Genomic DNA, 27837 nt, shown 5'->3' on the forward strand with positions numbered 1-27837 from the left:
ATGACTACTAAGTAAAAATGATTGCATTAATTGAACTCTCACAATGCTTGCATTTAATGAGCCCCTCTTATCCTCAGAATTTCAGACAGTTATTGTCTGTATTGTTCAGAAAACCACTGAATAAGCATTGTTAGGATTAGGCATGCTGAATCATGGTCTCCTAGAATACAGAAAAACAACAGCTTGTGCATTCATTAATCACAACATTGCTATTTCAGCATTATAGAAAAAGGGGAATCAGATTTGTCTGTCAAAATCTACCATATGATCCGTACTACCATCTCTAAAATCCTGCTGGCACTGTATTCTGGAGGGGGAGGGACATGGAAACTTCTAAAGCTGTTAAACTGTCAAACAATATTTAAACTTTAGTTGCAAAATAACTCATTCAGAAAGATGTGCCTTGTTTACATATTTTTAATACGTATGTTTTAGCCTCTCTGTACTTCCTGCTTTTTGAGTGTTAAATTTTGTCACCTTTGCACCTGCAGTTTAATTCCTTGATAACCGTATCATTTGAATTTTCACTTTTGTTTCCCTTATGATGGCAGTAAGATCAGAATTTCACTTCTTTTTTGCCCTTCCCTCTCCTTCAAATCTGCTTCCACTTTATCTGCTTCCATTTCTTCTGGGCTCTGAAATGAAGATACACACACAATTTGAAAACACAGGCACCCAAAATGTGAAGTTTACAGAATCAAAGTGTTCCACAACAGAGATGCTGTAAACCACTGACTACAATAATATATGGAACTGGGACTATAACTGACATGAAACGGAGCCTCAATAAATTAAAAAATGGAAATAATCTAATTATAGTTGCCAGAGTTTAAAAGTCCATCTATCAGCACCCTGGACAACAGTCTTGGGTACACTTCCTTTGCACAATACAAACTGTTGTCCTAGGGCCTGCCTTGAAGGCACTTGAGGTTATTACTTTACAAAAGCCAAACATCATCTGGGTCTGGTTGGTGCCTGGATGGGTCAATTACTGGGAACCATGTGTACATCTCCTTGGATTCCTTGACGGAAGGAAGATGGGATATAAAAGTAAGAAAATAAGATAAAAACAGATAATACTTGGAAGCAGGCCTCATTGAAAAAGAACTTCAGGAACAAGTTCCTCCAAGCAGAATTCATATTCTACTGTGTATGGCTATTTCACATGAAAGTATAATACATATTAATAAAATTCCTATCTTGCCCTCCCTCCTTCAGGGGCTCAGAGCAGCAACCAACAAAACAATGCAATTAAAAACAAAATAAAACAGTCACATATCCTTACAGCTAATAATTTCAACACTGCCAGAAACAGCATCTTACAGCCGTCAAATGCTTGGGTGAACAGGAATGTTTTTCAATTCCTTCTGAAAGTTACTAAGCACCCAAAAATTTAGTATAATACAGTAACAGATAATACATTATTATAATAAATAAAAACACACTAAAATCAGGCAGAAACGACTGGAAACTAAACTTCAAACCAAACAAACAAAAAGAAAGCTGGACAAATAAATGGCCTGGCACAGAAATGGCTGTAACATGATTTTAACATTGGCACCAGTCATATTCCTTTAAGAAAGGAATTCCACAGATGAGACGCCAACAAGAAGGTTTTATTCCTCATTGACACATAGCAAAGTTTACCCAACAAACACAAATGAAGAAGAGCCTCATCGCAAGATGTTAATACATGGGCAGGACTGTTCCATTTTCAGACCACCTTCTAGATAGAGCGGGGATAGCCAGCCTGCTACCATCCAGCTGTTGTTGATTCCAACTCCCATCCACTCCAGTCAGCATGGCCATTGGGGTAATGAAAGATGAGAGATGTAGTCCACAACATCTGGCACCACATTGGCAACCCTGGGCTGGTTTTAGGCAAAAGTACAGATTGACGCAAGTTATCATTTTGCATATCTGACTGCCACATGTCATCTGTACCCTCTGTTACTCAGGACACCATCACACTTCCCCCTCCCTTTGTGGTTCTGGTATGTTGGTTCAGCTTATCGGATCCCCTCCCAGCCCAACTTCAATCCCATATATCTCATTATAGTTTCCTATCAGACTATATGCTAGACTGGGAGCAATGACGATGGCACAGTCAGTGGAAATGGGTGCAAATGTGAAAGGGCAGCAAGGAAACTCAGGATACCATTCTAGAAGGCACAGGTGAAGTTTCCAAGAAGCCCAAAACAGGTGAAGGGGACTGTGCTGGGAATGGAGGTCAGTGGGATAAAAAAAGGGGGTGGCTGCATAACTACAGTACCAGGAGCTCTGAGGAATCTTTCACATAAAAAAACACCATATAATCTTGATATTTCTGAGATCAGTATTATCTAGTAAAGGACAGAAATGGTTGGGATAACCTCCCATGCAGCAACACTCGAGAGAGAAAACTGTCATCTGCATCCAAGCCCAGTTACTATGTGAGAGTAACAACTGAGAAAAGCAGTAAGGGATGTCCTGAGTCAGTTTGTCTAAATAACACAAGTTTAAAGAACAAATCTCAGATGTCAACACTTTTGCTTCTTATCCCGAGTGTCTCTGGGGCACAAGTGCATAGGCTCCAACACTAAACAGATTTCGTGAGTTCTCCCCTCCTATCCACTAGCAATATACAAAGATAAAGTAATCTACATAATAAGATACTAGCTCTTTAGAAATGTTCCCCATTTTCTAATTTTCTTTCATTTTTAGCAAATACGTTCATATTGGCACTGTAAATACCTGAATGCATTTTTTCCGCTTTAGTATATACTTTAGTATGTGGGCTTCTTTTTCGCCAAGCTGGTATATTATATGCTGAAGTGCACCTCTCTGTAAAGAAAAATACAGTTTGATTTACATTTTCAGCGATAATTATAATCATATTCTGGCAATCTAGTTACACACACACACACACACACACACAGAGAGAGAGAGAGAGAGAGAGAGAGAGAGAGAGAGAGAGAGAGAGAGAGATTTAGCAATTATGTTACCTGACATCACATAAATCATAGATCACTTCGAAAAGCATATTAACCCCAAGGGAGAATGCATTCCATTTTCAATCTGGGAACATGAACTAGATTTTGGGAGAGGGAAAGCTTAACACATATGGGTGGCAGGACCAGTAAATACTTCCTTAAAAGAAGGTGTAATTCCATTGGCTGTTTGGGACTTTTCAACCCTTTAATTAACACAACAACTCCTCCGCCAAATTCACTAATCTTACAGAAGTGCTATTGGGACTCCAAGTATTCTTGGATGAAACCAATTATTTAGATCTGTTCTAATATTCGATTTGGACTGGAACTGCTTTAATTGTCCTGGTGGTTGACTTCCATTAGGAAACAGACAGGAGGAAGATGGCTGCTGATTGTCCAGGTCCTAGCAATAGTGCTTAATCGCAATGACCATGATATACCGTATTTTTTGCTCTATAAGACTCACTTTTACCCTCCTAAAAAGTAAGGGGAAATGTGTGTGCATCTTATGGAGCGAATGCAGGCTGCGCAGCTATCCCAGAAGCCAGAACAGCAAGAGGGATTGCTCCTTTCACAGCGCAGCGAACCCTCTTGCTGTTCTGGCTTCTGGGATTCAGAATATTTTTTTTTCTTGGTTTCCTCCTCCAAAAACTAGGTGCGTCTTGTGGTCTGGTGCGTCTTATAGAGCGAAAAATATGGTACTTCTAGATCACCTGCCTGGAAAAGAACTCATAGGACATTGGACTCCAAAGATACTACAAAGTTCCATCTTATTTCCCACGCTATTTAACATCCATGTGAAAGTTTTGGGTGAGGTAATTCAGATGATACCCAAACCTCTCACTCATTTCTTTTTTATTTCTTTTTTTGCTGAGGTTTAATATAACAAAACAAGAAGAACTACTGCAAAATGACAAAATATCAAACCACACAGAGAATTAACCAAACATGTTTCTGAGCATAACGTAAGGCTTAGAGCTCGCAATACTTCAAGACAAAATTTAAACTAGAGGAACTCATTGTCTGATTTTTATGACATTCTCATTACAAAATTGGCAGAGTTGGGACAGATTTATAAGAAAACAAACAAACAAACAAACAAACAAAATAAACATTAAGAAGGATAAAGACAAAAGGAGAAGAATTAGACCGTCCAAACCATTCTTGCCACATCTGACAACAAATTATCTCTATTTGTATCTGAACTGAATAAAACCCCACCAAATTGCAGCAAAATCTTGTGGTTGTGCCTTGTAATAAACATAAATTATAAGTTGTTGTTTTTTCTTCAGAAATAGCTATTGACCAGACAGAGACATTACAAACAGACAGTTTAGAAGGTTAAAAAAATCAAGTTCTTATATATAACCTTACAAATAATAGATGAGACTGATAGGTAAAAGAACAGTCAACAGTATGGTAAGCCCTGAATTTATGTGGGGTTTATGTTCCGGAGATCATACCTATAACTAGTCAAAACACAACTGGGTGCAAGGGCAGGCCAAACTCTTATCCCCTGGATGCTGACCCACTATCTGCCTCCTATTTATGCTGAATGCACACAAGTTAAATGTGCTCAAGCTGCGGGCTTATTGTACATAAAGCTACCTTAAAATCTTGAGAAAATGGGAGAGGAAACTTTTCCTTTTTAAAAAAGAAAGCAGTGTTGGCCACGAGGCGAACCTGCTGAGGGAAAGCATTCCATATTCAGGGCGCCACAAAGGTAAAAGCTCTCTCTGTGAGACAGTCTTTTGTTTAAGTCAAATTTGGTATAACAGAACACAAACTTAATAACGCAGGCAAACTTCCATGCTAGGAGGAGGGGTCTATGAGACTATGTGCTCACCTGCAGCCAAATTCATCTTGGATTCTTTGGTTGCACCAATTTTACCATAGGTCAGATTGGGTGACCTTGCAGCTGCTGGAGAACTCAAGGAAATACTTCTCCCGCTGGCTCTCTGAGAAGGAACATAAGAAGCATTCTCAGCATTCTTGCTTTGATCATTTTGTTGGCAATACCCTTTACCTTTAGGGTTTGAAGTATGCATTGCTGCAAGAAATAATACGATAATCAATATTTTCCCCAGACTTGTAAGAAGCTACTGAGTGCTGCTCAACATATAGGGCAATGGACAGGGACATGCAATACTAATATGGAGCTCGCCCCTTTTAAGAGATTGCCTCTGATGTTGAACCAGGACCAAATGAGTCGATTGGCCCTGTGTGACTTTTTCGACCTACTAAAAACTGTTTTTCAAAATACCTTTTGCTGTCAACGGGAGAGGAAGGTTTTTGGGTTCCTCAGAAATCCATTTCTTTTTCTTCACTCCTTTAAAATGATGCTTCTTTATGCTTTCAGCATGACTCGTAGCTAAAGGGAAGAAAAAAATGACAACAGGATTTTGCCTCTCAGTTCTAGGGCGTTGAGAAAGGAGGTGGATTCCCAGGGTTGTTTCATGCATTCACTGAGGATTCAGTAAGGGGGGGGGCATGGTAAAGGCCAACATTGCTGTATTCATGACTTGGAATGCGATCCAAAAATGACCAGCAGATAGCTTTACATGCATAAGTATGGTTTTAACAATCCTCCCTTTCTCCTCCCATTTTTATGTGCAGTATAAATTGGCCATGTGTGTGTAGCACACCTAACAACTGAGCTGTTCCCTCATTTACCTGCTACTCAATCTATGTGAGGATGCAGGTGGCGCTGTGATCTAAACCACAGAGCCTAGGACTTGCGGATCAGAAGGTTGGTGGTTCGAATCCCCGCGACAGGGTGAGCTCCCGTTGCTTGGTCCCAGCTCCTGCCAACCTAGAAGTTTGAAAGCACGTCAAGTGCAAGTAGATAAATAGGTACCACTCCAGCAGGAAGGTAAACGGTGTTTCCATGCACTGCTCTGGTTCGCTAGAAGCGGCTTAGTCGTGCTGGCCACATGACCCGGAAGCTGTACGCCAGCTCCCTCAGCCAGTAAAGCGAGATGAGCGCCACAACCCCAGAGTCGTCCATGACTGGACCTAATGGTCAGGGGTCCCTTTACCTTTACCAATCTATGTGAACCAGTGCACAGATGCAACACAATATAGATTTTCCCCACCGCCATTCCAGTGCATTATTACGGGAGGCAGCTGGACTGAAGCAGCTGAAAGGAGCTGTCCACCCATACAGAGAGGGGACACAAAGAATAATTCCATGTATTAAAATGAGGTGGTTGGCATTTTATGCAACTAGATGCCTGTTGTGGAGGTCAATAATGGATATGTTTATGGTGCTCTTTCGCTGGCAGCCAGGGGCATCAGAGGTGGGCACCACGGGGTATTTGTTGAAGCTCCTGCCCTACCAGGTAATATATCATTGGTGCCCTGATTCTGCTGCTGCAACTATTTGGTATTGCTGCCTGTTTTTACCTGTTGCGTCCAAGTGAGTGAGAAGTGACTGGCATAATAAGAAGGGACAGCAGTCTTGGCTTACCTAGTGCACACACACACACTGGGCATTGGTGAACATTGGGCATGGAGGGATAGGGCAAGTGAATGGGCAACTCCAATGAAAATGTGGGACTGTTCAGTAAAGGGGATTCCCTGATCTTGCCTAGCCACCTCCCTCCCCTCCATAAAAGAACCCCCCAGTGCTTCCCCCACCTACAGAATGTCTGAATTTGAGGAAGTATCATGCTGTCAAAGAAGGCTATATCCAGGTTAACACAGAAGCATCTTTGGTGGCTGTGATAATTGGCGTTATGTGAAAAGTCCAGCTGATTATTTCACACATTTAAATGTGTCGTGAAACTGAGCCCGCTATCTAATACTTCTCAGCACGGGCCCCTTTTAGACTCTTGGGAAGTTGCAATGGTTCACTGCATCACAGAACAGGAAAAGTGATCACAGTAATTAATTGGATGATCCTGCCAAAGCTAAACTCCGTAACAAGCTTGTGTTGGCACCAAAGAGAATAGACAGAATGAGCTGTAGCTGGGGGTGGGGTGGGGAATGAACCGAGTGTTAACTCTGATAAGAAAATGAAATTAACCACCAGTACAGTTGAATTCCCTGGCACAAATTATAGAAAAATCATGCAGGCAGCTTGTGCAGATGCATTTGCAAACTGCAAAAAAGAAGAAACATATATCTTTCCAATTCCCCCCCCCCATCCCCCCAAAGACGATACATGAGCTCTGAATACCTTTAATGTTCGAACACTTCAGCATGGCAAATTCTTTTTCTCCATTGAATGCTTTTCTTTGTATCCCTGCAACAAATATATTTCTTTGTGGCAAATAGCAATCACCCCCTACAAAGAGAGACAAAAAAATAAATAAATCGCAGAACTTGTATTTGTATTTTAGTTTCCACTGTCATTTGATTGTCACGTAGATCATAAGAATTTAAATAGTCAATGTACGTTTGAAGTAATTACCTCCATTTTCAAAGGCACTAAGATCAGATCGAGAGCTACAATCTAATGATGCCGTTATCTCCGTTTGCCTTTCTGCAATATTAAACTTTGATGGAACTGCAACGCCATCACCTAAAAGGGCAAGAGACAGAATCGTTGAACTTACTAAACTTATTTTAATAGTAGGAAATGTCCATGGCATAGGTATTACCATAGCATTAGTCAAACTGCTGTTCTGTTAACTTCAGCTTTCCCATCTGCAAAATGGGGATCATAATATTATAAGAATCTAATAAGGATTGCTGAGATGGCATTTGTAAAGTGTTTTGAGCACTTGGAAGATAAATAAGGCTGGTAAATAAGACACTAAAGTTATCAGCCTGCACATTTAAAACAACAACCTAGGCTGCATTTCCATGCTGGGCTACCATGGAAATACAGGCATATTAGCAAGCTATTTTATTATAAATATCTTCTAGCATATGGGTTGGTTGAAGATGAGCAGGGCAATCCACCTCGCCTTCCAACAACCCATTCAATTGCCTACATGGAATTCCTAGTCAACTATGGTGACCAAGGTGTTCCAATTTTCATCTTTTCTGAGTATGTGTGTGAAAAGACCATTTTTCCTTTTCTGCAGATTTATCCCTTCTCTTCTCCTCTTCCTTAGAAGCACATCTTCCACTGCACATCTGAGGACATGTTTAGAGACACGCATGGTAACAAATCTCTCTCTCTCTTCCAGTTCCTTAGAAGCCAAAGTTTACTGTGCCACCATACTTAGATCCCTCCTTCTTGGTCTCCCTGTCCTCCCTGTGTGAAGTCACTAAATCGCTACAGTGGTACCTCTGGTTACGAACTTAATTCGTTCTGGAGGTCCGTTCTTAAGCTGAAACCGCTCTTATCCTGAGGTGCGCTTTCGCTAATGGGGTCTGCCTTTGGTGCACAATTTCTGTTCACATCCTGGGGCAAAGTTCGCAACCAGGAGCAGCTACTTCCGGGTTAGCGGAGCTCGTAACCTGAAGTGTTCGTAACTAGAGGTACCACTGTATTTTGTTATTCCCCAAGTAGTCTGCAGATTAAACACATCTATCGCAAGCAAATGTGGCAACAGATAATGCACAGCAGTTGACAGAAAAACACAGTTTAACAAATCAAAATGGATTATTCCGCAAGCAGCTTTTTTGAGAGGGTCACTGTTAAACACACCTCCAAAGAAAGGATAGTGACTGAAGCAGGCTTTTTAGGTTTACAGTCATTAAAGGCTTGTTCAAAATATAAAGTCACAGTGTGGTGCCTCTTTACATTCAGTGGGGTCCACTCTGAAGTCAACACACTGATGAATCAGCAAAATAAATCGGTGAAACTAAGTTGAGCCTTCCACTAAATATTTTCTCCTTAAATTGACTGGGCCAATTTAATGATTTCTTCATTTTTGTCCAAATTACTGTTTCTCATCAGCACTTCCTAAATATTATTATTCCTGAGTTCTCTTATTTTAAACATATATTACAGGTTCTTTTTTCCTGACTGCTCCTTTAAAAAACCTACTGGGGAAAACCCTGGGGTCACTAATGGCAGAATAATTTGCCCATTTACAGTGAGCAATGACTTCCATCTCTATCTAATAAAAAGAAATCATATAAAAATATACATTTTTCTCACTTTGTTAATTTCCTTTACATGACCAGTATTGTTTGTTTTTATTTAGTTTGTTGAAAACATTCCAGGGTGGTTTACAACTCAATAAAAACAGTCCATTAAATCTGAATAAGTACAGTAAAAATAGTAACAACGAAAGTAGATGGGGGCATTTGTATCAATGTTCAGAGTTTGTTTGTTTGCTTGCTTTACTTAATTCAGTTGATTTTGAAATTATAGTAGCAGATTCTGATAGTTTACCCTCACATTAATCAAGCAGCTTCAAATATTTAAGACAATTTCAATGAGCCACTTATATTAGCATCTTACTTTTAAAAGAACAAGAACAAGACTTCAGCACATATATCACCATACCTCCTGGACCTGAAAACTCAGGACACATAGTACATCTGTCTTATCTGGATTCAACTCAGTTTCCTGGCTCACTTCCAGCTGGCTCCAAGCGCCAGTTCAGCACCTGAATTGCCTCTTGATGGTATAGGGTGAAAAAGCTGAGTGCCACCCACAGGACTTCTTGGGGCACACACCACTTCCTACTGTAGCCTTTTAGACCTTTTCCACGGGTCGGGTGAGCATTGCTCCCGGGAGGGAGGAAGGAGTCAATAGACACCGAGGGTCTCTACACTACACTACATGTCTCTACACTACAGTCCTTTTGGAGAACTGTCTATTTATTCCTACTGTCTGCTTCCTGCTACTAAACCAATTTCCGATCCACAAGAGGACCTCTCCTCTTGTTCCATGACTGCCAAGCTTCCTCAGGAGGCTTTGGTGAGGAACCTTATCAAAACCTTTTGAAAGTCCAAATACACTATATGTCAACCAGATCAGCACTAGCTATATGTTTGTTGACACTGAACTCATTAGAGTTAGTAAGTTAGTAAGACAGGACTTGCCCTTGCTGGCTCTGCTTCAGCAAGGCTTGTTCTCCTATATGAAAAATAAAATAGAAGTTATATTGCTCAGGTCCTTGCCTTCTTGTAAATCTCTGCCAGTTTCCATGGGTTTCAAGAGCTCGTTCTCCAGGACCAAAGGTATGTTTTTTGTTAAGTGGTTTTCCTGAGAAGTCTGAATTCTGTAGTATTCTCCTGTTTCACCCCAAGGAAGAGAAAATGGGGGCAGTTACCAGAGTGATATCAGCTGAAAAGTGAGATAACAGAATCAGAAATCACATTCTTACCAGATTTATAACACATTTCCTTTATTGCCTTTTCTTCTTCTATGTCTTCTGGTGTCTTAGACAGTAAATAAGAGGCATCTGTAGGGACCGAATTTCACAGAGCTTACTAAGCAAAGACCTTGCCAGATATCTTCTTGTACCATGTAAAGCAAAACTTAACTGCAATTGCATTCATAGTACAAATTGCAATATAATTTTTTACTGGTGGGGTTCTTCAACTGGGCTGTATTCTCGAGGAATTTTTTCAATATTCTGGATAAAATAATATTATTGCTTAACATTCTATTTTTTATTAATAAAAGTTAGAATCCTCAATTCAGCTGTAATTTATTTTAGGAATAATATTAAATGCAATAGGCCAATTTCTATTATCAAACAGGGTTGGTCATTTATGAAATATATTAACATTACTTTGGGATACATATGGGTAGGTAAAGTCTAAAACATTTTTTCTTTGTATTTGTTAAAAGATTGAAGTCATTGCTTGGGATGGGAGCTTTTAAATACTATTACAGTTATCACAAAAACGCTAAAAAACCTCTAATATAATGTTATATGAGATCCTATTTTGTAAACTTTTTCTAGGTAGATTCAAATTGCTAGAAACATTGAACAAGCACACAAAAATGCCTGGCAAAGTATTTACATTTCTCCTCCTGTTCTTCTTCATCGTCGTCCTCAAGATTGATGGTTATAATCAGTGGAGGATGGATAGGTCTTAATGTGTTTTCTTGACCTTTTGTGGAATCTTGATTTTGGGCAGGAGGTAAAATCCCTTCCTGAACTTCCCTTTGCAATGTAGAATCTATAGGAAGGAACTTAAATTTCAGTATAAAACTTTGAGTAAAACTTTGAAGTCCTCATCATACTTAACTCACTCATAAAAGCCAAGACAGTGGTTTGGTTTTGCTCTTAGACACATATGCAGTGGAAACATATTACAACTTGGGCCATCACCTAACTATATCATAGTTGATTAATTGTATGAATCCTACACAGAGCATTGATTCATATGCCTACTATTCTGTTCTGTTGACTTCACTCCTATGCTAGTGTGCAGAGGATTGCAGCCTATTAATTGATTAAGGTTGCAACCCTATGCACACTTACTTGGGAACAAGCCCAATCAAATTCAGTAGGTTTTTTATTTATTATTTTGATTTCAAGACCACCCTTCACCATTCATGATTCTAGAGCAGGGTACAACATAAGACCCCAGTACTATCAAAGCACCAGTGAAAGCATATATCACAATTGAAACCTCAAATACAAATATGCAACCTTTGCAACACAGTAGGCACAAACCCATAATCTCACAGCTGGCCATATCAATTTACCTCTGTTGACATGAGGTGGGCCTAGACTTAAGAGTGTGCCTTCAAATGAATACAACAATGGTGCCATCACACTCATGTTAATCACTTCCTTTGCTACCTCTGTAAATCTAGAGCAGGGTTTCCAAAACTTGTGTCTCCAGCTGTTTTTGGACTGCAATTCCCATCATCCCTGACCACTGGTCCTGATAGCTAGGGGTGATGGGAGTCGTAGTCCAAAAACAGCTGGAGACCCAAGGTTGGGAAACCCTGGTACTGTATAGACAATTCTATGCCCTCTGCCATTACAGTGGTGCCTCCGGTTAAGTACTTAATTCGTTCCGGAGGTCTGTACTTAACCTGAAACTGTTCTTAACCTGAAGCACCACTTTAGCTAACGGGGCCTCCTGCTGCCGCCGCACCACCGGAGCACGATTTCTGTTCTCATCCTGAAGCAAAGTTCTTAACCCAAGGTACTATTTCTGGGTTAGTGGAGTCTGTAACCTGAAGTGTATGCAACCCGAGGTACCACTGTATCATAGCTTTTTGGGGGAAGGGGCTTTTATTCCACCCATTTCCTCTCCAATCAGAGTTAGTTCAGAGAAAATATATTTCTTCTGAGCAGGAAATGCATGTGGAATCCATCAAGAGTGGAATGGAAATGCACATGCATTTTGCAAAAAAGATACATGGCAGAATTCAATCTGTGGATCTTTCCTGCAATATTCAAGCTGATTCTCCCCACCCCACCCCTGCTCATTATAATACAATGCTTTCCACATGTATTCTTCCATATACAAACATATTAAATTGGAACCATATTCTTGTGTTTGAATATAAAATGTAACATTCATTCTTCGATGGAACATGTACACTTACACTTTAAAAAAATAAACAAACAGAAGATCCTGAAGTTATGCAGTATGTAAAATATTGCGCTTGAATTCCTCAGTAGCACAGATATAGACACTGGCAGCACTGCAACTGCCAGCCACCTCTCCCCCTCCTCCCAGGATTATCCGTGGTGCTGCTGTAATGGGCTGGCTGGAAGCAAAGGGGTTGCTTGTCTCCAATTGGCCCCTGGTGGTCACCATGGTTTCACCCCTTTAATGCAGTATCTGGTTGTCAGGTCCAGCACCTGTATTACTGTGGGGATGGCAAGGTAGGGCAGTAATGATTGGCAGGGGGCAGCAACTCAAGTCCATCTTTGGGGGTGGTATTGGTGACATTATGCTGAGGGTCCACTCAGCCTGGTGCCTGCCCTGTTCTTATCCATATGGATGGGCCATTAATATGTTGCCCCATTTGCCTTGAATTCTAGACATTCTACTAGTGATCTACTAGTGATGCCATCCATCTCTAGTTCAGACAGCTGCTCTAGAAGGATACATGGTCAATGGTATCAAAAGCCACTGAGAGGTTGAGAAGAATTAACAGGGACATGTTTCCCCTTTCTCTCTCTCGACAGAGGTCATCACCAAAGCAGTTTCTGCACCAAAACCAGACCTAAACCCCGATTGAAATGGATCCAGAAAATTAGTTTTTTTCCAAAAGTGTCTGGATTTGGTCTGCCACCACTTACTCCAGAACCTTGCTCAGGAAAGGGAGATTAGCAACCGGCCAGTAGTTAATTAGGTATTCCAAATCCAGCGAAGGTTTTACCACTGCCTCCTTCAAGAATGTTAATCTTGAAAACACTGACCTCATTCTGATGGGTTAGGCAACAGCCCAGAGTATTTCAGTGTGTAAAAGACAGTGTCCTTCTACAGTGATGTCCTTAATATTTTAAGACTAGACTCTTCTCTAGAACATTTATATTTCAGTTTTCCGAATATGTAAAAAAAATATTGTACTCACCATTACTAGGTGGCAAAAAAAGTCCATTTATGTTACGAGGTTTCCGGTGATGGAAGACACAACTGATTCTCACACAGCCCAATGGCTGTGTCTCCCAGAAACATGAAATGCTGTTGTATTTTTGCTATGGAAAAAAGAAAAAAAAGGTGGTTCCATATTTAATGATTACAAAACACTAAAGCGGGTCACGGCTGGAACACTGGAATCCATAAAACTAGACAGTGAAGAGCAATGGCTGAGAAATTGCTGAGAAGTCAAAGGCAGCTCTGTCCCTTATATTTTGCAATGGAAACTTGCAGAGACATCAATAAAAGATGTGTGAGAATGTGATCTTATTGAAAATGATTTGGCTGATTTCCCTACCCAATCAGCTATCAAAAGAGAATCAGGCTTCTGGTTCTTTATACATTACACATTTTCTGTTGAATCTAAAGGTACGCTTCCAATCACAGGAGTTGTGTGAGGAAAGTAAAGCTCAATCCAAATTTATTGTTCTACTTGTGTAGAATACGAGCACTTGAACATTTGCATTATAACATATTGAGCTCTTCCACTTTTGCAGAGCACTGCTAGTGGCTTTATCTTGTGAACCACCCTGAGACCTTTTGGTGAACGGTGGAATATACATCTAATAAATAAACAATAAAGTGAAATAAATATTTCCCTTCTGCCCATTTCCTTGGGTTCCAACCCATATGTGGTATCTGAGAGAGGAGGATGTTCCCCTGCCCAGCTTCCTTTTAATCGACTTGAAGCGCAAAAACAAGTTGCCACTAAATTTAAGAAGACTCAAGATTTGACTAAAAAGCTCATTTTTCTCCTCTATATTCACTGCAGTATAAAAACATTCTATTCTTGCAGTGCAAAGAAGAGCGTTATGGGAACATAAAGCTGTAATAAAGTACAGATGAAGGGATCCTTAAAATTCAGTGAATTCGTTCAGCTTTTCAAGTGGGGTAGAAGGTGTGAACCAGTTCTATCTTTAGGTGATAAAATGATGTTTGACTATTTCCAAAGCTGGGCGTCACAGGAACATCATGCATCTTAACTGTGAAACTTAAGATGTCACATCTGCAGCAGCAGAGGCGAGAGACAGCCAATAAATGCTTATAATAGATCTCTTCACAAGAGAACACTTCAAAGCGCTTGCCGTTTCTACCTGTATTTCCATATGTCTAAATTTGCAAAGTTGATGGGAACATCTCCCCTCTCTCCATAATGAGCACACGGTGTCACTACCAATGGCTTTTTCACAGTGACGGAATCGGCACTTTGATCCCTGAATAGAGAAGAGAGAGAGGTTGGAAAATTCGGCCAGGCAGCATTTCTTTTAGTGTTCTTTAGGCTGCCCTTCAGTTTCCAAAAACTCTAGCGTGGATCACAAACAAACAATTAAAAATACAATAAAACTCCAGTCAGAGAACCAGCAGAAAGGCAGCAGTGCAATAAAAACCAAGCTGAACTAATAAAATAACAAATAAGATTGGATTATATCAGATTATGTGACATGCTAGAAGGCCTGAACAAATGAAAAGCACTTTTTGGCTGGCACGAGAGATACATCAGATGTGGTGTCAAGCAAGCCTCCCTCGGGAGGCCACTGCACAAACAAGGCCGCTGGGGTGTGTGGGTGTGAAGGAGATAATGACCCAGACCACCAGAAAGATCCAGTTCCACCCCTGCCTTAGGACAAAGACTTGCTGCAAGCTACTGATCAACAGTTAGAACCTAGACATTATGCACAGACAGTATGGGCCGGAAACCAATGTGGAAGCACATTTAACATACTGAAAGGGCTTTGTAGGTGTAGAGTATTGAGATGACCATGCCAGTGGAGCGCATTGATATTTGAAAACTGGTGAGGTGTAGGGACTGTCTGTAACTGAAGGAATTTCTCGCTAGTGTTTGCAAGTGATGTGGAAGTAGAATGGTGGGAGCCTGAAAGGATGATTAGCTAACTGTAAATATTGTTTTGTTTTGAGGGACAATGATGGTCCAACTTAGGAAGATGTATATCTATATATACTTAGTCACACAATTCATTCATTGCTAATGGGAAAAGATCTTCATAACCGATAAACAGCTAACTACACATAGCCTTGTATGTTCCAGATTTTTTGTTAATCTTGTCAGTTATCTCCTACTGGGGAAGCCTTGTGATCACCACCACTCTTTTAAGCCATATTTGTAACGGAAGAAAATTAATTACGGGAAGGCTGCAGGCCCTCTTTAGCCTTCTAAATGGGATGCCCATTTGAACTTGGAGAAGGTGAACACTCCTCCTGAATGGGGAGAGCAGAGGAGCAGCAAAAAGTAGTTTGCACTTTCCATAATTATTGTGGGTTTCAATGGAAAAGGCAAATGAACATTCCTTCTGCCAATGACAAGGGGAGAGAAACAGCAAAAGTAACCTGCAGTTTTTTAAATGGTAGAAACACAAAGAGGTAAATCAACTGAGACCTGAGAATTTCAAGGTGGAATTAAACAAAATGAAGCATTTGTGCTCTCTAGGGCCTCCTTTGCCCATTGTGGGAATGCATGTTTGCTTTTGCTGTGCAATCATCATCATCCTATTACAAAGACAACTGAAGTCTCTAGTGCTCTTTCTTATTCAAAGGGAATGAGACTCCAGTTTTCTACACGTACCTGGGATTTGACTCTGCTGAATGGAGCTTCCACACAAAAACACACAGAATTGCTCTCTGAACCCTTCAGCACCATCCCTGAAACATCTCACTACTTGGAAAAGTGGAGGGCACATAACAACATGATAGATGCAAGCCATTATAAATTGTGCAGTATTTACCTTTATACAGGTTGAATGAAAATAGAAATAGCAGTCATCCCCAACTTCTGCCATTGCCACCTCTTGTGCTTCTACTCCACTGCCTTTAGAAAGGTCTCAATGCAAATGTAAGAACTATCAACGTGTAAGGAAAGAACATTCCCTTTTGTTCTGAATACAGCTGTATTCGGGATCTAAATTCTATTTCCTCTTAAAGGGAGACCTCCAGTTGAGAGTTTTATTCAAAGGGTTACTTATACTAATTGTAAAACAGACGGTACCTTCTCCAGGTTTGTTGAAGTGCTCACAGATTGAGAGTGGTTGCTAGACAGTGCGCAAATTCAAACTTCCAGAATTTCTCTCATTGTTACCTTGGTTCTTATGACATCATCACAAAGGCCACCATACGACCCCTCAAACTGGGAGTGCTCGCTTATTTTCATCGCTCCTATGTTTAAAAGAGGAAGAAAACAGTGATTTTTGTGTAGCCCTTTCATCTCGTCGTACCTTAGTTAAGTCAGTAGAATTCAATTAAGAGAAGAACATCTGTAACTTATATAATTAAGAGAAGCACAAGGATGGGAGTGAAAGCAAATGAAAACATCAGCTCCTGCCCTCTTCAATAATTGCCTGCCTGCCAAAGCCTTGGTTTTTAAATATATTTTGATCATTGATCGCTGCTGACTGGCATATCTACCCTACAAACTGAAGTTACCTGGGAGTGATTCTGTACATTCCTGGAGGGAGGGATTCCTGTTTTGCCTCCTTTAAATTATCCTCTCCAGTCCCACAGAGTTCTGTTTGTCATTAAATGACAAGATTATTGGAGGATTTGGAGTTCAGTGTCATTAGTATTGCAGTTAATACTCAGTTACATCTCTGCTTTTCCTCAAATATTAGTGAAGCAGTGGAATCCCTGAATCATGACACAAAATCGGTAACATGCTGGATGAAGGCCAATTATCTAGAAAAGATATGGATTAAGGTGGTTAGCAGGACTCTGGATTGTGGAATGAATGGTCTACTCAATATAGAATCTCACCCCTCCTGAAAGAACAAATTTGCATTCTATGACTTCTGCATCTGGCCTTATTCCTAGACTATCAGGTGGTGGTTGTGATCAGGAGTAACTCCTTCTAGCTTCACCCGGTACACCAGCTGCAATCTCCTTTGATGATGCAGCCTTTGTGAACTATGCTTTGCAATATCTAGATTGGATTAATGTCCTGGAAGACTTTGCTGGCCTTTTCCCACCTGGCCTGCGAGGGCGGTATATTTTTATATTTTATTATTATTTTATATGCAGACTGTTCAATTTGGCTGTGCACTTTTTAATGCATTTTGGTTATTGCTTATTACTGCTATTGTTATGTTTGTAATTATGCAAATCTTTTCAAGTTGTAAGCTGCCTTGAGCCTGGCTTTATCTATGGAAAGGCTTTTAGGTCATAAACTTTTAAAGGGAGTTGCTTTCAAACTGGAGAATGTTTGTTTTAATCCTTGTAAAAAAAAATATTGTTACTATACTTTTAGTTATATTTACAATTAATATTTTTGTGTGGTTTCTTTGATAACTGTTGTTGGAAACCAGTGTACATGTTTAATAATCACAGTTTACATTTTATACAGGACTTGTTTTCTGCCTTAAAAACTGAGCTAGTCACACCAAAGAACACACAATGAGTTTAGAAATAAGTTTTAAATAAGTAGAACATTAGAAGAAGAAGAAACAATGAGAAAAGGTTAATGTAAAAGACTGGTCCTGAACTTCTTGCTATTAAAGCTTGGGAAAGCATAGAACAGTACCAGCTGCAGCTATTCAGACTGTGTATGCAACCTTATAAAGCATGTTTACCCTAATGGCTCTTGTAGTTCAGTGGCACCTGGTGTTCCTTCCTTAAATGAAACCATGAATAAGTCATCTGAATGAAGAAACAAGCTGATTTGGTATTATTTTAAAATATATTAATATATGTGGCTAGTATCAGTTCTCCATGTGTTTAATAACACTGAAACCCTAGAATTCCACAGTCAGAAGGAAGTTCCATTGTTTGCAGTGGGGCTACCTCCCACTTAATCTGTATGTAATTGAAGCCAAAAGTAACATTGATCTAATTCAGTCTATTGCTTGACATGGAGAAAGGGCACGCTTGTTTTTATGACAGCTCATAGTATAATAATAGAGAAGCAAAACACTTCTGCTGAACAGGCTACATATCTAATAGAATATTTGTAACAGTAACTTGTGAACATACATTTCTCTACAACCCTTACATTTGATTTTAAAGACTAGCCATCATTTCCCCAAAGGGAAATCACCTGAAGACTTGTCTATGAAACACAGAAACTTTTTCAGAGTTACGGAAGCAAACCGCTGGACACATGCTATAGAAAATGAACTAAATTGCCCGTTTAGATGTAACTACATTACCAAACAGCAGCTGCAGGGATAAACATCCAGTGAGTGCACGGATTTAGCCTGAAAAATGGTATAAACTCTGGAGATGTAACGTGTGTGTTGCCAGTGCCCTCAAAAGACGGCTCTCCATTTGAAACATTGTTCAAGGACAGCCCTCTATCTGAACGCACTGCTGGAGTTGTCCAAATTCATTTTTAAAGTATATATGTGTACAGCTTTAATTCTATCAACTTGGCTTCTTCTTTCTTTTGTGCGGCTCCTCTTTTTCACTGCCAGCCGCCTTGAGTCCCGTCGGGGGTGAAAGGCGGAGTATAAATACTAACAAACCAAGTGGAAAAAGCTGGCCATCAACAGGGAGCACCTGGGTGGTTGTTGTTGACTGAAAAGCCATGCGGGTCACTTTGCTCATACTTTTCACCGCTAGGGGGAGATGTACTGTCTTATTTCCAAGCACAATCATTTCTAACTCTTCAAGGCTGTCATATGCAAAAGCTGCGCTCTCTTTATTAGGGACGAGCGAGCGGCCCGACCAGCCCCTCTGCGCTGACGTCACGCGAGAACGAGTCCCTCAGCTTCCCTCCCGGACTACATTTCCCGGCACCCCTTTCAGCCGGGCCTAGCTACGCCTGCTGCTCCGGTCGCCGCCGGGGGGAGGCAGCCTCTAGGCCTGCTGCTGCTGATCACCGGCGTCGCGCGCTGGCCGGCCGGCCGCTGCCTGCTCCGAGGCCGGAGGGACCACCATGAGCCGCCTGGGCTCGGTGCAGCAGAAGGTGGCCTGCCTGTTCGTGACGCAGGTGAAGGAGGAGCCCTCGGCCAAGAGGGAGCGCCAGGTATGCGGCGGGGAAGGCAGAGCCAGCCCCGCGCCCGCCGGGGGAAAGAAGAAGCCAGCGCGGGGACGGCGCGGGGAGGAGGGTCGGCAGCTGGGAAAGGAAGGCGCTTCTTCTTCCCCGACTGCCTTCTTGATCGCCTCGCCTCGTGTTTTCATCCCACGTGAGGCGGCTATTATTATTATTATTATTATTATTATTATTATTATTATTAAAGACCCTGCAGCCTGTGCTTCGCATGCAAGGGCACTTTACCTGCGTGCACCTATCTTTGTACAAATGTCTGCAGGAGCGAAATGGCCCTGAATGTTTTGAGGACGTTTTGGGGCCCCTTTCTCTGTTTCCTAGCCCTTGCTAGGGGGGGGGGGTCGTTAGTTACTTGGGCATCATATTTGGACCAAAACTTAGCTCGGCTTAGCCTCCCCCCACTCCAAAAAAATCCACCCATCCACCTTGCATCTCCCCTTTCAGAAATCCCATACAGTATTTCTAGGCCTGCACACAACATCAACACCACCACCCCTCCCTTGGAATTTCTCATTTAAGTGAGTCTCATTTAACACAACAGGTGTATCTTACTTTATTTTTGCACCTGCTGCTCAAGTAAGCGTGCTTTGTTTGTCATTTACATTAATCTACCTAAGTGCCATCAGTAGCTGGAGTGGGCTGGATACTTGTGAAGGTGAAGATCCCTCCCTGCTTTCCCTTCTCGGACATATTTTCGCATTCAGTCTGAACCATTATAATGCACTGAGCGAGTTCCTTAATAACTTTTCTGTATTCAGATGCTAAGAAACAGCAGTAACCGCAAGCCATCAGAATACATCTCACTCTTTCTCTGCTTAAGTTTGATGGAAGAAAAGGTTACATTACAAGTTGGATTTTCGTAGTGTAGCCATCTTTTAATCAGATTATCCCTGTGATTTCAAAGTAATAAACATAGCTACGTACCATTATTTTGTTGGTGATGCGGCTTCTAATTTCAAACTGAAGCCTTGAGAGCAACTGTTGTTCCCATGATAAATGATGCATGGAATCTTCGTTGCCATGGATATAGTAGCTTTTAAGATTCTGTAACCCTAGGCTTGATTCCTTCAAAATGGAGAACCCTCTGAAAATGACTTTGAAATTCAGTAGAAAACAGAGTCTACGTTTCATCCTGTGAATTGATGTTGTTATCGTTATTTATGAAATTTATATACTGCTCTTCATCTAAATATCATAGGGCGGTTTACAACATAGAAATGATGGCTGTACAGTGTCTTGGAATCAATGTTATTAAGAATGAAGGTTGCTGGGTTTGGGGGCAGGCGTGGGGGTGGGGATGGAGAGCTAATTCTTGCCTTGAAAAAAAGTTATACGTCCAAAATACTTTGACACCTATTTTCTCCTTAGCCTTTTAAAGTGCTGGCCACCGAAACAATTAATCCAAAGGCATTAGATGCAGATATATACAGTGCGATCCCAACTGAAAAGGTGGATGGAACTTGCTGCTACATAACTACGCACAAAGGTAACGTGAAAGAGCTCTGTTAAGTAGTCCTTTTTATAGTGAAAATATGCTGTACATAATTCAAAATATGGGCTTTATCCATACTGAATTCATGGCTAAGGGAAGTGTTGGACTCCTGTCCATGGTCAGAGGCTGAAAGGTAGGGAGGGCAGCCTCCTTCATTTGCCCAGGCTGATGGAGATGAGTACATCAGCCCACACTATCTTCACTGATAAGAACAGTGATAGCCTGATGTCACTGTAGCCACCTTGGGCAAGCCAGACCTTGGGCAGTTGGCTTAGTCGCCTCCTTCCATTTCTCTGTAGGGTTCCCCCTCCCCCATTGAGTGAGCAAGGTCTTCCTCACCACATATTGATTGGCAAAAGGGACCGGCTGTTCTCTTCTCCCCCCTGCACACGACTCCACTGGGCCCCATGCTTTCTCTAGACGCTTTTGTAAGTTTCCTTTCTCTAGGCCAGCGTGGAAGCACGGGGCTACTATCCCTCTAGCAGGCCAGCAGAAATTTGTGTAGATCCGTAACTCTTGTGGGTTTACTTCCAAGACTGTTGTAAGAGGTTATACGAGCAGCTGCTCCATGCCAGAGTTAAAAACAATATTCAGTACTTGTTGAAGGCAGTTGTCTAGTTTTTTGTTTGTTTGTTGTAAGGAACTTCATGATAAATTTTGATGCCATTTTGTTCATTATAGGGCAGCCATACCTTTGGGCCCGGTTGGATAGAAAACCGAACAAGCAAGCTGAGAAAAGGTTTAAACGTTTTGTGCACTCAGCAGGCGACTCAAAAGGTTGGTAGCTGGGGGGTTTTTTGGTAATCAAGAGCTTATTTATTTATTTTAAATTTTATTGGTTTACAAAAGTACATGTCTTATCTCTTATGGTTGTACTATCTTTCTTACAAATCAGTTACATTTGTTGTGAGACATTAGTGTTGATTACAGTATAAGGTTGAGGAAGAAGAGGAGGAGTGGGGTGGTGAGGCTTATATTCTTTTGTATAGTGTACGTGTGGGGTTTTGTGTCAATGTCAACTGGGTAGGTTTTCGTTTTCTTTCTATTTGTTTATTACATTTCCTTGGCAGTGAGATGTATTGGGGGGCAGGGTGTGGCTGGTTGACTGTGGTTGGCTGCAGTGGGGTTCGTTTGCATTGGGGGGGGGGGGGGCTTGTTGGGTCAGGTAAACCAGATAGATTCATATGCTGTCAGTAGATTCTTGTTGTCTTGTTGGGCTGATAAAGGGGAGTCATACTGGGGTGAAGGCATCCTCTTATATTTGTCCCTGTGTCAGTTTCAGTTTATTGGTTAGCTTTTCTATCAAGGCCGTTTCCCATACAATTTGATACCATTGGTTCATGTTTACTCCTGAAAATTCCCTCCAGTGTCTGGCTATGAGGCTTCCGGCTACTGAGAGTAGGTGGGTTATAAGCTCTATATATAGTGTGAGTGGTCATTATGATCTTGGAAGATGTTCAGTAGGGCCAGTTCTGGGGTGAGTTCTAATACCTGTTTAGTTATTTTGCATATCTCTTGTAGGACTGCTGTCCAGAAGGGTTGGATTTTAGGGCATTCCCACTACATCTGGAGGTATCTGCCTGTGGAGGTGCAGCCTCTCCAACATCTTGGTGAGGTTTCTGGGCATATCCATGCCTGTTTCCGTTGTGTTAAGTACCACCTGTAGATGAGTTTCAGAGTGAGTTCCCTTCTTTTGGCTTATATGGACTTAAAGGGCGGTTTAGACCACATTCTAGACCAGCGGTTCTCAACCTGTGGGTCCCCAGATGTTGTTGGACTACAACTCCCATCATCCCTGAGCTCTGGCCTTGCTAGCTAGGGGTGATGGGAGTTGTAGTTCAACAACATCTGGGGACCCACAGGTTGAGAAAGGCTGTTCTAGACCATTGTGTGGGGTTTATTTCATAGCATATGTCATGCTCCCATTGTTCTTTGATTGCATCAAGGGGGGTTGTGGGATTTTGGAGCAGTATTTTATATATTGTGGATACCATTCCTTTACTGTGTCCCTCTGCTGTCAGGAGGTTTTTGAAGGTGGCCAAGGACCTAGTGGCTGCTGATTCTACTGTTGGATTGTTTAAGAAGGCATGCAGTTGATGATGTTAGCCAAGGTATTTGTGTGTCCCCTAGTTCATCCTGTATTTCTTGTGTTAGTATGGGTTTGCTATTGTAGAAGTCTTTTAGACAGTGTTGGCCTTTGGCTAGCCTGGTTTTTATCTGGAGGTTTTGTGCTGCATGTTGGAATAGTGGGTGATAGACCAGGGGGGTTAGTGGGGATGGGGATAGTTTGCCTACTTTTCCATTCCATGCTTTAAGCATGGACTGTTCAGTGTTGTGGAGATTTTCTTTAGTTTGTTTTGGAGAAATGGTGATGCTGTTGTGGGGATTCTTTCGATGGTTTCTCTCTTCAAGTGGACCCATTGTTTCGTCTCGTCTTCTAGAATATACTGGATTATGTGGCGTACTTGGTTGGTGATGTAATATGATTCTATTTTGGGGGTTCCCCATCCTCCTTCTGAGGTGGGGAGGCACAGGTATTTGCGGCTTATTCTTGGCTTTTTGCATGAGAAAATAAACGAGAGTAGTTTTTTCTGCCACTTCTGGAGTTGGGCTGGGGGAATCCAGGTTTGTAATAAATAGATTAGTTTTGGGAGGGTGATCATTTTGATCATGGCTATTTTGTCCGAGAGGGTGAAGTTGGTGTTGTTCCATTTCCTCAAGTCTCTGTTTATTTGCCACCATGTGCACGTGCTCCTTTCTTCTTGTTGACTGGAATATCAACATTTTTAGGAGGAATGTAGGAAGGTTCAAAAAGTAAATGCTTCTAAATGTGTGGGGCTGCCTTTAAAAGGTGACTTGGAAGCTACAATTAATCCAGAATGCAGCAGCTAGACTGGTGACTGGGAGCGGCCACCGGGATCACATAATGCCGATCCTAAAGGATCTACATTAGCTCCCAGTACATTTCCAAGCACAATTCAGAGTGTTGGTGTTGACATTTAAAGCCCTACAAGACTTCAGCTCCGTATACCTGAAGGAGCATCTCCATGCTCATCATTCAGCCCAGACATGGTCAGTTCTGAGGGCCTTCAACAAGGAACCACACAGGTGGTATTTTTGGTAGTCACACCTGCCATGTACATTGCATGTACCTCCTGCCAGATGTCAAAGTTAAACAACTGTATAATTTTTCATAGACATCTGAAAGCAGCCCTGTTTGAGGAAGTTTTTAATGTTTGATGTTGTTGCTGCTGCTGCTGCTTTTCCTGCATTTTTGCTGGAAGTCATCCAGAGTGATTGGGGTAAGCCAGTCAGATGAGTGGGGTATAAGAAAAATAATTATAAATACAAATGCAGAATCAGCATTTTAATACCCTTGATAATTCTCTTAACAGAGCAGTCCATACTACTTAAATTTATAAAATCCATGTAATCAATTGTTATTGCCAGTTTTTTTGTCTTAGGATAAATTGTGTTAATACTTGAGAAGATAGATAACAAGTGTATTTCATATTCTTGCTTCCAGGATTTACTTGGAATATTGAAGATGACTTCAAGCCTGTCCCTGAATGCTGGATTCCAACAAAGGAAATAGAGTACTGCAATGGAAAACCTTTTCCTGATGAAAATGGACATATTCCAGGTAGAAAAACATAGCTTAACACCAGAAAAATCTCTTCCAAACTTTAGTCACTTGAATACTTTATGTAATAATTTATTAATTTACTCATTCAACAATTATAACTGAAAAACAAGCCACCCAGATAAATTTGTTCTAGGGTGGCCTATAAATATTGTAAACAAATAAGTTGGGAATTACCATGTCAAAAGTCATACTTGCATGGTGAATTAGTCCTTGTATAACCTATTTCTTCTTCAGGTAGCTTTATATATCTTGTTTACCTTCACTATATTATTGAGGGACTAAGGTTGAAATATCATGACAGGGCTGATCTGAATAACATGAATTCTCCAGATCACACTGAAGTGCAATATTGAGACAGAATTGTTGGAGGCATTCCCTAGTGAGCAATATAAATTTGGATATATGCAAGACCTCAGTGTCCGATTAGAGATTATTTTTTAACCATTGGTTTTTCATATTTGAGCAATATTAATGTTCATATCACCTGTAATATTTTTATAAACAATGGAGCCAACCTAAATAGGGGGGAAATATTTTGTTTTTTTACAGGCTGGGTGCCAGTGGAACAAAACAGCAAACAATATTGTTGGCATACCTCTGTTGTTGACTATGAATTTGAACTAGCGCTCATTCTGAGGAATCACACTGAGGAACCTGGTCTTCTGGAAATTAGTTTAGTGCCCTTATCAGATCTCTCAGAGCAAACTCTGGAGCTTATTGGAACGAGCATTAATGCAAATCCATATGGTAAGCATATCTTATATTCATCAACAAGATTTTTCTGAGAGCTTTATATCAGGCACTGGTAATAAACACTGTGTACCATTATTGCAAACACAATCTTTTAAGAATTACAATACACAGCAAAACCTTTGGCAAGCAAACATATTAATATGCAGCTTGTTTGAAGTGTTTACAACTAAACAAATAAAAGCATTGTGTTGATAAAGCCTAGGGCAATGGTCGGCTGAGCTGCAGCAAACAGAAGGTTTCCTGTCTGTCTTTAGCTGAATTGCTCAGACTCTAGAAACAAAATATTTGGAAAACGTCTACATGGAGCCCAAGAGAGTTGGCTAAGGGAGCATCATTGACGATTAGGAAATAAAGGTGGGACTTGGGAACTTCTGTAATACAATAAAATAGTTGATTGTATTTGTTTAATAATCTTTTAAATAGGCTTAGGAGACAAGAAACATCCTATCCACTTTCTCGTACCACATGGAACATTTCAAATAAAAAATGCCCCTCCACTGAATCATGATGACATATTGTCTTGGTTTGATGAAAGCAAAGAAGGGAAAATTGAAGGAATTGTATGGCATTGTGCTGATGGAAACTTAATTAAGGTAATTCTGAAAGATTTATTGAATAACCAACATCTTGATTTTATCTATGAATGAAAGGCCTTGAGTTCAGTAGCTTCAACATGCCGCCAAGTTTATTTTTAAAAAATTGAGCAAAGAAGAAAATGGATTTTCAGCTGCAATTGAAAGCTTAGTAAAAAACCCCACCAAATTATGTTATCATTTAATTCCCTAGAAGCACTTTCACATTATACATGAATGCATTTCAACATACCAATGCTTACAGAAAAAGTTGCATAGAAGATGCAAATATACACACGTGAATCCATATAATACTTTGGTGTTTGCTCATCATTCAAACTATTTGGCTGTTAATTTTTCATTCTCATGGCTTTCTTCTAAAATAAAGCCTCCAGAGTCATTTCCAGATGTCAGTTTTGATTTGGTGCAATTTGTATCTTCTATTTTATGCTTGTCATGTAATTTTGGAGAGAAGAATGGAGTAGCTGTTTCAAACACAAGTAGGAAAGAATGAAGCCTTCAATCATCAAGAATTTAAAAACCTGTCTCAGTGATTGAGTATTAAAATGGGTCCGTGCAATTGTTTCAGACTCTGATCTGGTACTTAGTGCAGTTAGTAATGTAATTGTGTTTTTTTTCTTCATAGCTCCATCGGCATCATCTTGGTTTGTGCTGGCCAATTGCAGACCCTCATTTGATTTCTCAGCCAGTTGTTATCACCTTTAGTGGTGCCAAATACGACTATAATTTTGAGCCAAAGACACTTTTCCATTATTTTTCAAAATTGGAGGGACAAAGATTCAATAGTCTCAGAGATATAGTAAGTAATTTGTGACCAAATTATTTTTTTATTAAAAAAAGTAGCCATCTGTGTGATTGTTCATTCCTTAGGGGATGTCAAAAGGTTTCCATTGTTGAAATGCAATGTAAATAGTATTTAGGCAACACATGGCTCAATGTGTATATAACAAATATTGCTCCTTATTATGTAGCAGACAAGCCACAAATAAAAATCTATAAACTTTTGAGCGTTGTTTTTTTTAATTGTGTGGGAAACGTACCTATTGAAGTGATGGTAACGTACCTGAAATCTCCTGCTTTTTGTTTTAAATTATTGTATAGTTTGTACATTCAGTTGTGGTAATGACTAGTTTGTATGGATGAATTTCTTCTAGCAACGTATAACTGAAAAGCATATTTAAATTTTGCAACAGATGAAACTTTAAAGTGAAAGAAAAATTTCCAAAAGGCTTTTTTTAAACAGAATGCTTTACTGTCAAACTTTTGAGGAGTAGAACATCATTCTTCACTAACTTAGGGTCAGTTGAGTAGCCTCGGGGTAGCTTTCTGTTTATATTTTATACTCTGCTACAAATATTGTAGCAAAATACTTGTGTGCATTATATCAATTCTGAAGAGTTACTGTGTGCAAATTCATTGCTGTTTCCTCAAAAATACATACGTGTAGTGATTTCGTTGCTTCTATATATTTTCAAAGGAACAACATATATCTTATGAGTAATAAAAGTAAGATACATGTGTATATGTCATGGAATACAATGTTTGAGAAGCCACTGGCATTTGTTTTAAAATGTTTAAATTAATAAGATACATTTCTTTTGAAATACATATGTTACAATACTACTGTACATTGTTTGCTTAAATGATGTCAGGGCAGCTTTACGTAAAGTTGCTTCTGATAATGAAACTAAAATTCAGTCATACTAATGGAACGCAAAAAATGAGAAGTAAACTTGTTTAGCAAGTTTGTATATATTTTATTAGATAAAGCCCATGTTTCTGGGCTGTCAGTTTTAGGGTAAATAAGCATAAAACTGTTTGAATAATACACTAGTAATGAACAAATGTAGAAAAATAAATAATTTCTAAACTGCATTCAGTTTTATACCTTCACTGCAAGCACATCAATGTAAGATCTA

The 27837-nt window shown here is 40.3% G+C and overlaps 2 protein-coding genes across 2 annotated transcripts; one reads left to right on the forward strand and one right to left on the reverse strand.

Annotated features, from left to right (window-relative positions):
• On the reverse strand, positions 1-20442 carry C10H12orf50 (chromosome 10 C12orf50 homolog). Its single transcript, XM_028746089.2, has 13 exons — positions 20359-20442; positions 16534-16610; positions 14537-14656; positions 13378-13501; positions 10854-11012; positions 10208-10285; positions 10002-10115; positions 7387-7497; positions 7153-7260; positions 5236-5343; positions 4819-5022; positions 2734-2823; positions 1-635 (listed from the first exon to the last, which is right to left on the reverse strand). The coding sequence occupies exons 2-13, from the start codon at positions 16603-16605 to the stop codon at positions 610-612; spliced, it is 1314 nt and encodes a 437-aa protein (XP_028601922.2). The 5' UTR covers positions 16606-16610; positions 20359-20442; the 3' UTR covers positions 1-609.
• Positions 19206-27793, forward strand: RLIG1 (RNA 5'-phosphate and 3'-OH ligase 1). The gene is made up of 7 exons (XM_028746087.2): positions 19206-19410; positions 20803-20920; positions 21608-21703; positions 24453-24569; positions 25122-25319; positions 25749-25918; positions 26544-27793. The coding sequence occupies exons 1-7, from the start codon at positions 19321-19323 to the stop codon at positions 26730-26732; spliced, it is 978 nt and encodes a 325-aa protein (XP_028601920.2). The 5' UTR covers positions 19206-19320; the 3' UTR covers positions 26733-27793.
• The last annotated feature ends 44 nt before the right edge of the window (positions 27794-27837 follow it).

Source organism: Podarcis muralis, chromosome 10 (assembly GCF_964188315.1).
Source record: "Podarcis muralis chromosome 10, rPodMur119.hap1.1, whole genome shotgun sequence".
Classification (NCBI taxonomy): Eukaryota; Metazoa; Chordata; class Lepidosauria; order Squamata; family Lacertidae; genus Podarcis; species Podarcis muralis.

What these genes read in the sequence shown, in the direction of transcription:
- RLIG1 (XM_028746087.2), top strand. Translation starts at nt 19,321, where the DNA reads ATGAGCCGCCTGGGCTCGGTGCAGCAGAAGGTGGCCTGCCTGTTCGTG. An exon ending in CTACATAACTACGCACAAAG is followed by an intron (nt 20,921 to 21,607) that starts GTAACGTGAAAG and finishes TGTTCATTATAG; the next exon opens with GGCAGCCATACCTTTGGGCC. An exon ending in TGAAAATGGACATATTCCAG is followed by an intron (nt 24,570 to 25,121) that starts GTAGAAAAACAT and finishes GTTTTTTTACAG; the next exon opens with GCTGGGTGCCAGTGGAACAA.
- C10H12orf50 (XM_028746089.2), bottom strand. Translation starts at nt 16,605, where the DNA reads ATGAAAATAAGCGAGCACTCCCAGTTTGAGGGGTCGTATGGTGGCCTT. An exon ending in TAGTGCCTTTGAAAATGGAG is followed by an intron (nt 7,261 to 7,386) that starts GTAATTACTTCA and finishes CTCTCTTTGTAG; the next exon opens with GGGGTGATTGCTATTTGCCA. An exon ending in GAAGTGTTCGAACATTAAAG is followed by an intron (nt 5,344 to 7,152) that starts GTATTCAGAGCT and finishes TCTTCCCTTTAG; the next exon opens with CTACGAGTCATGCTGAAAGC.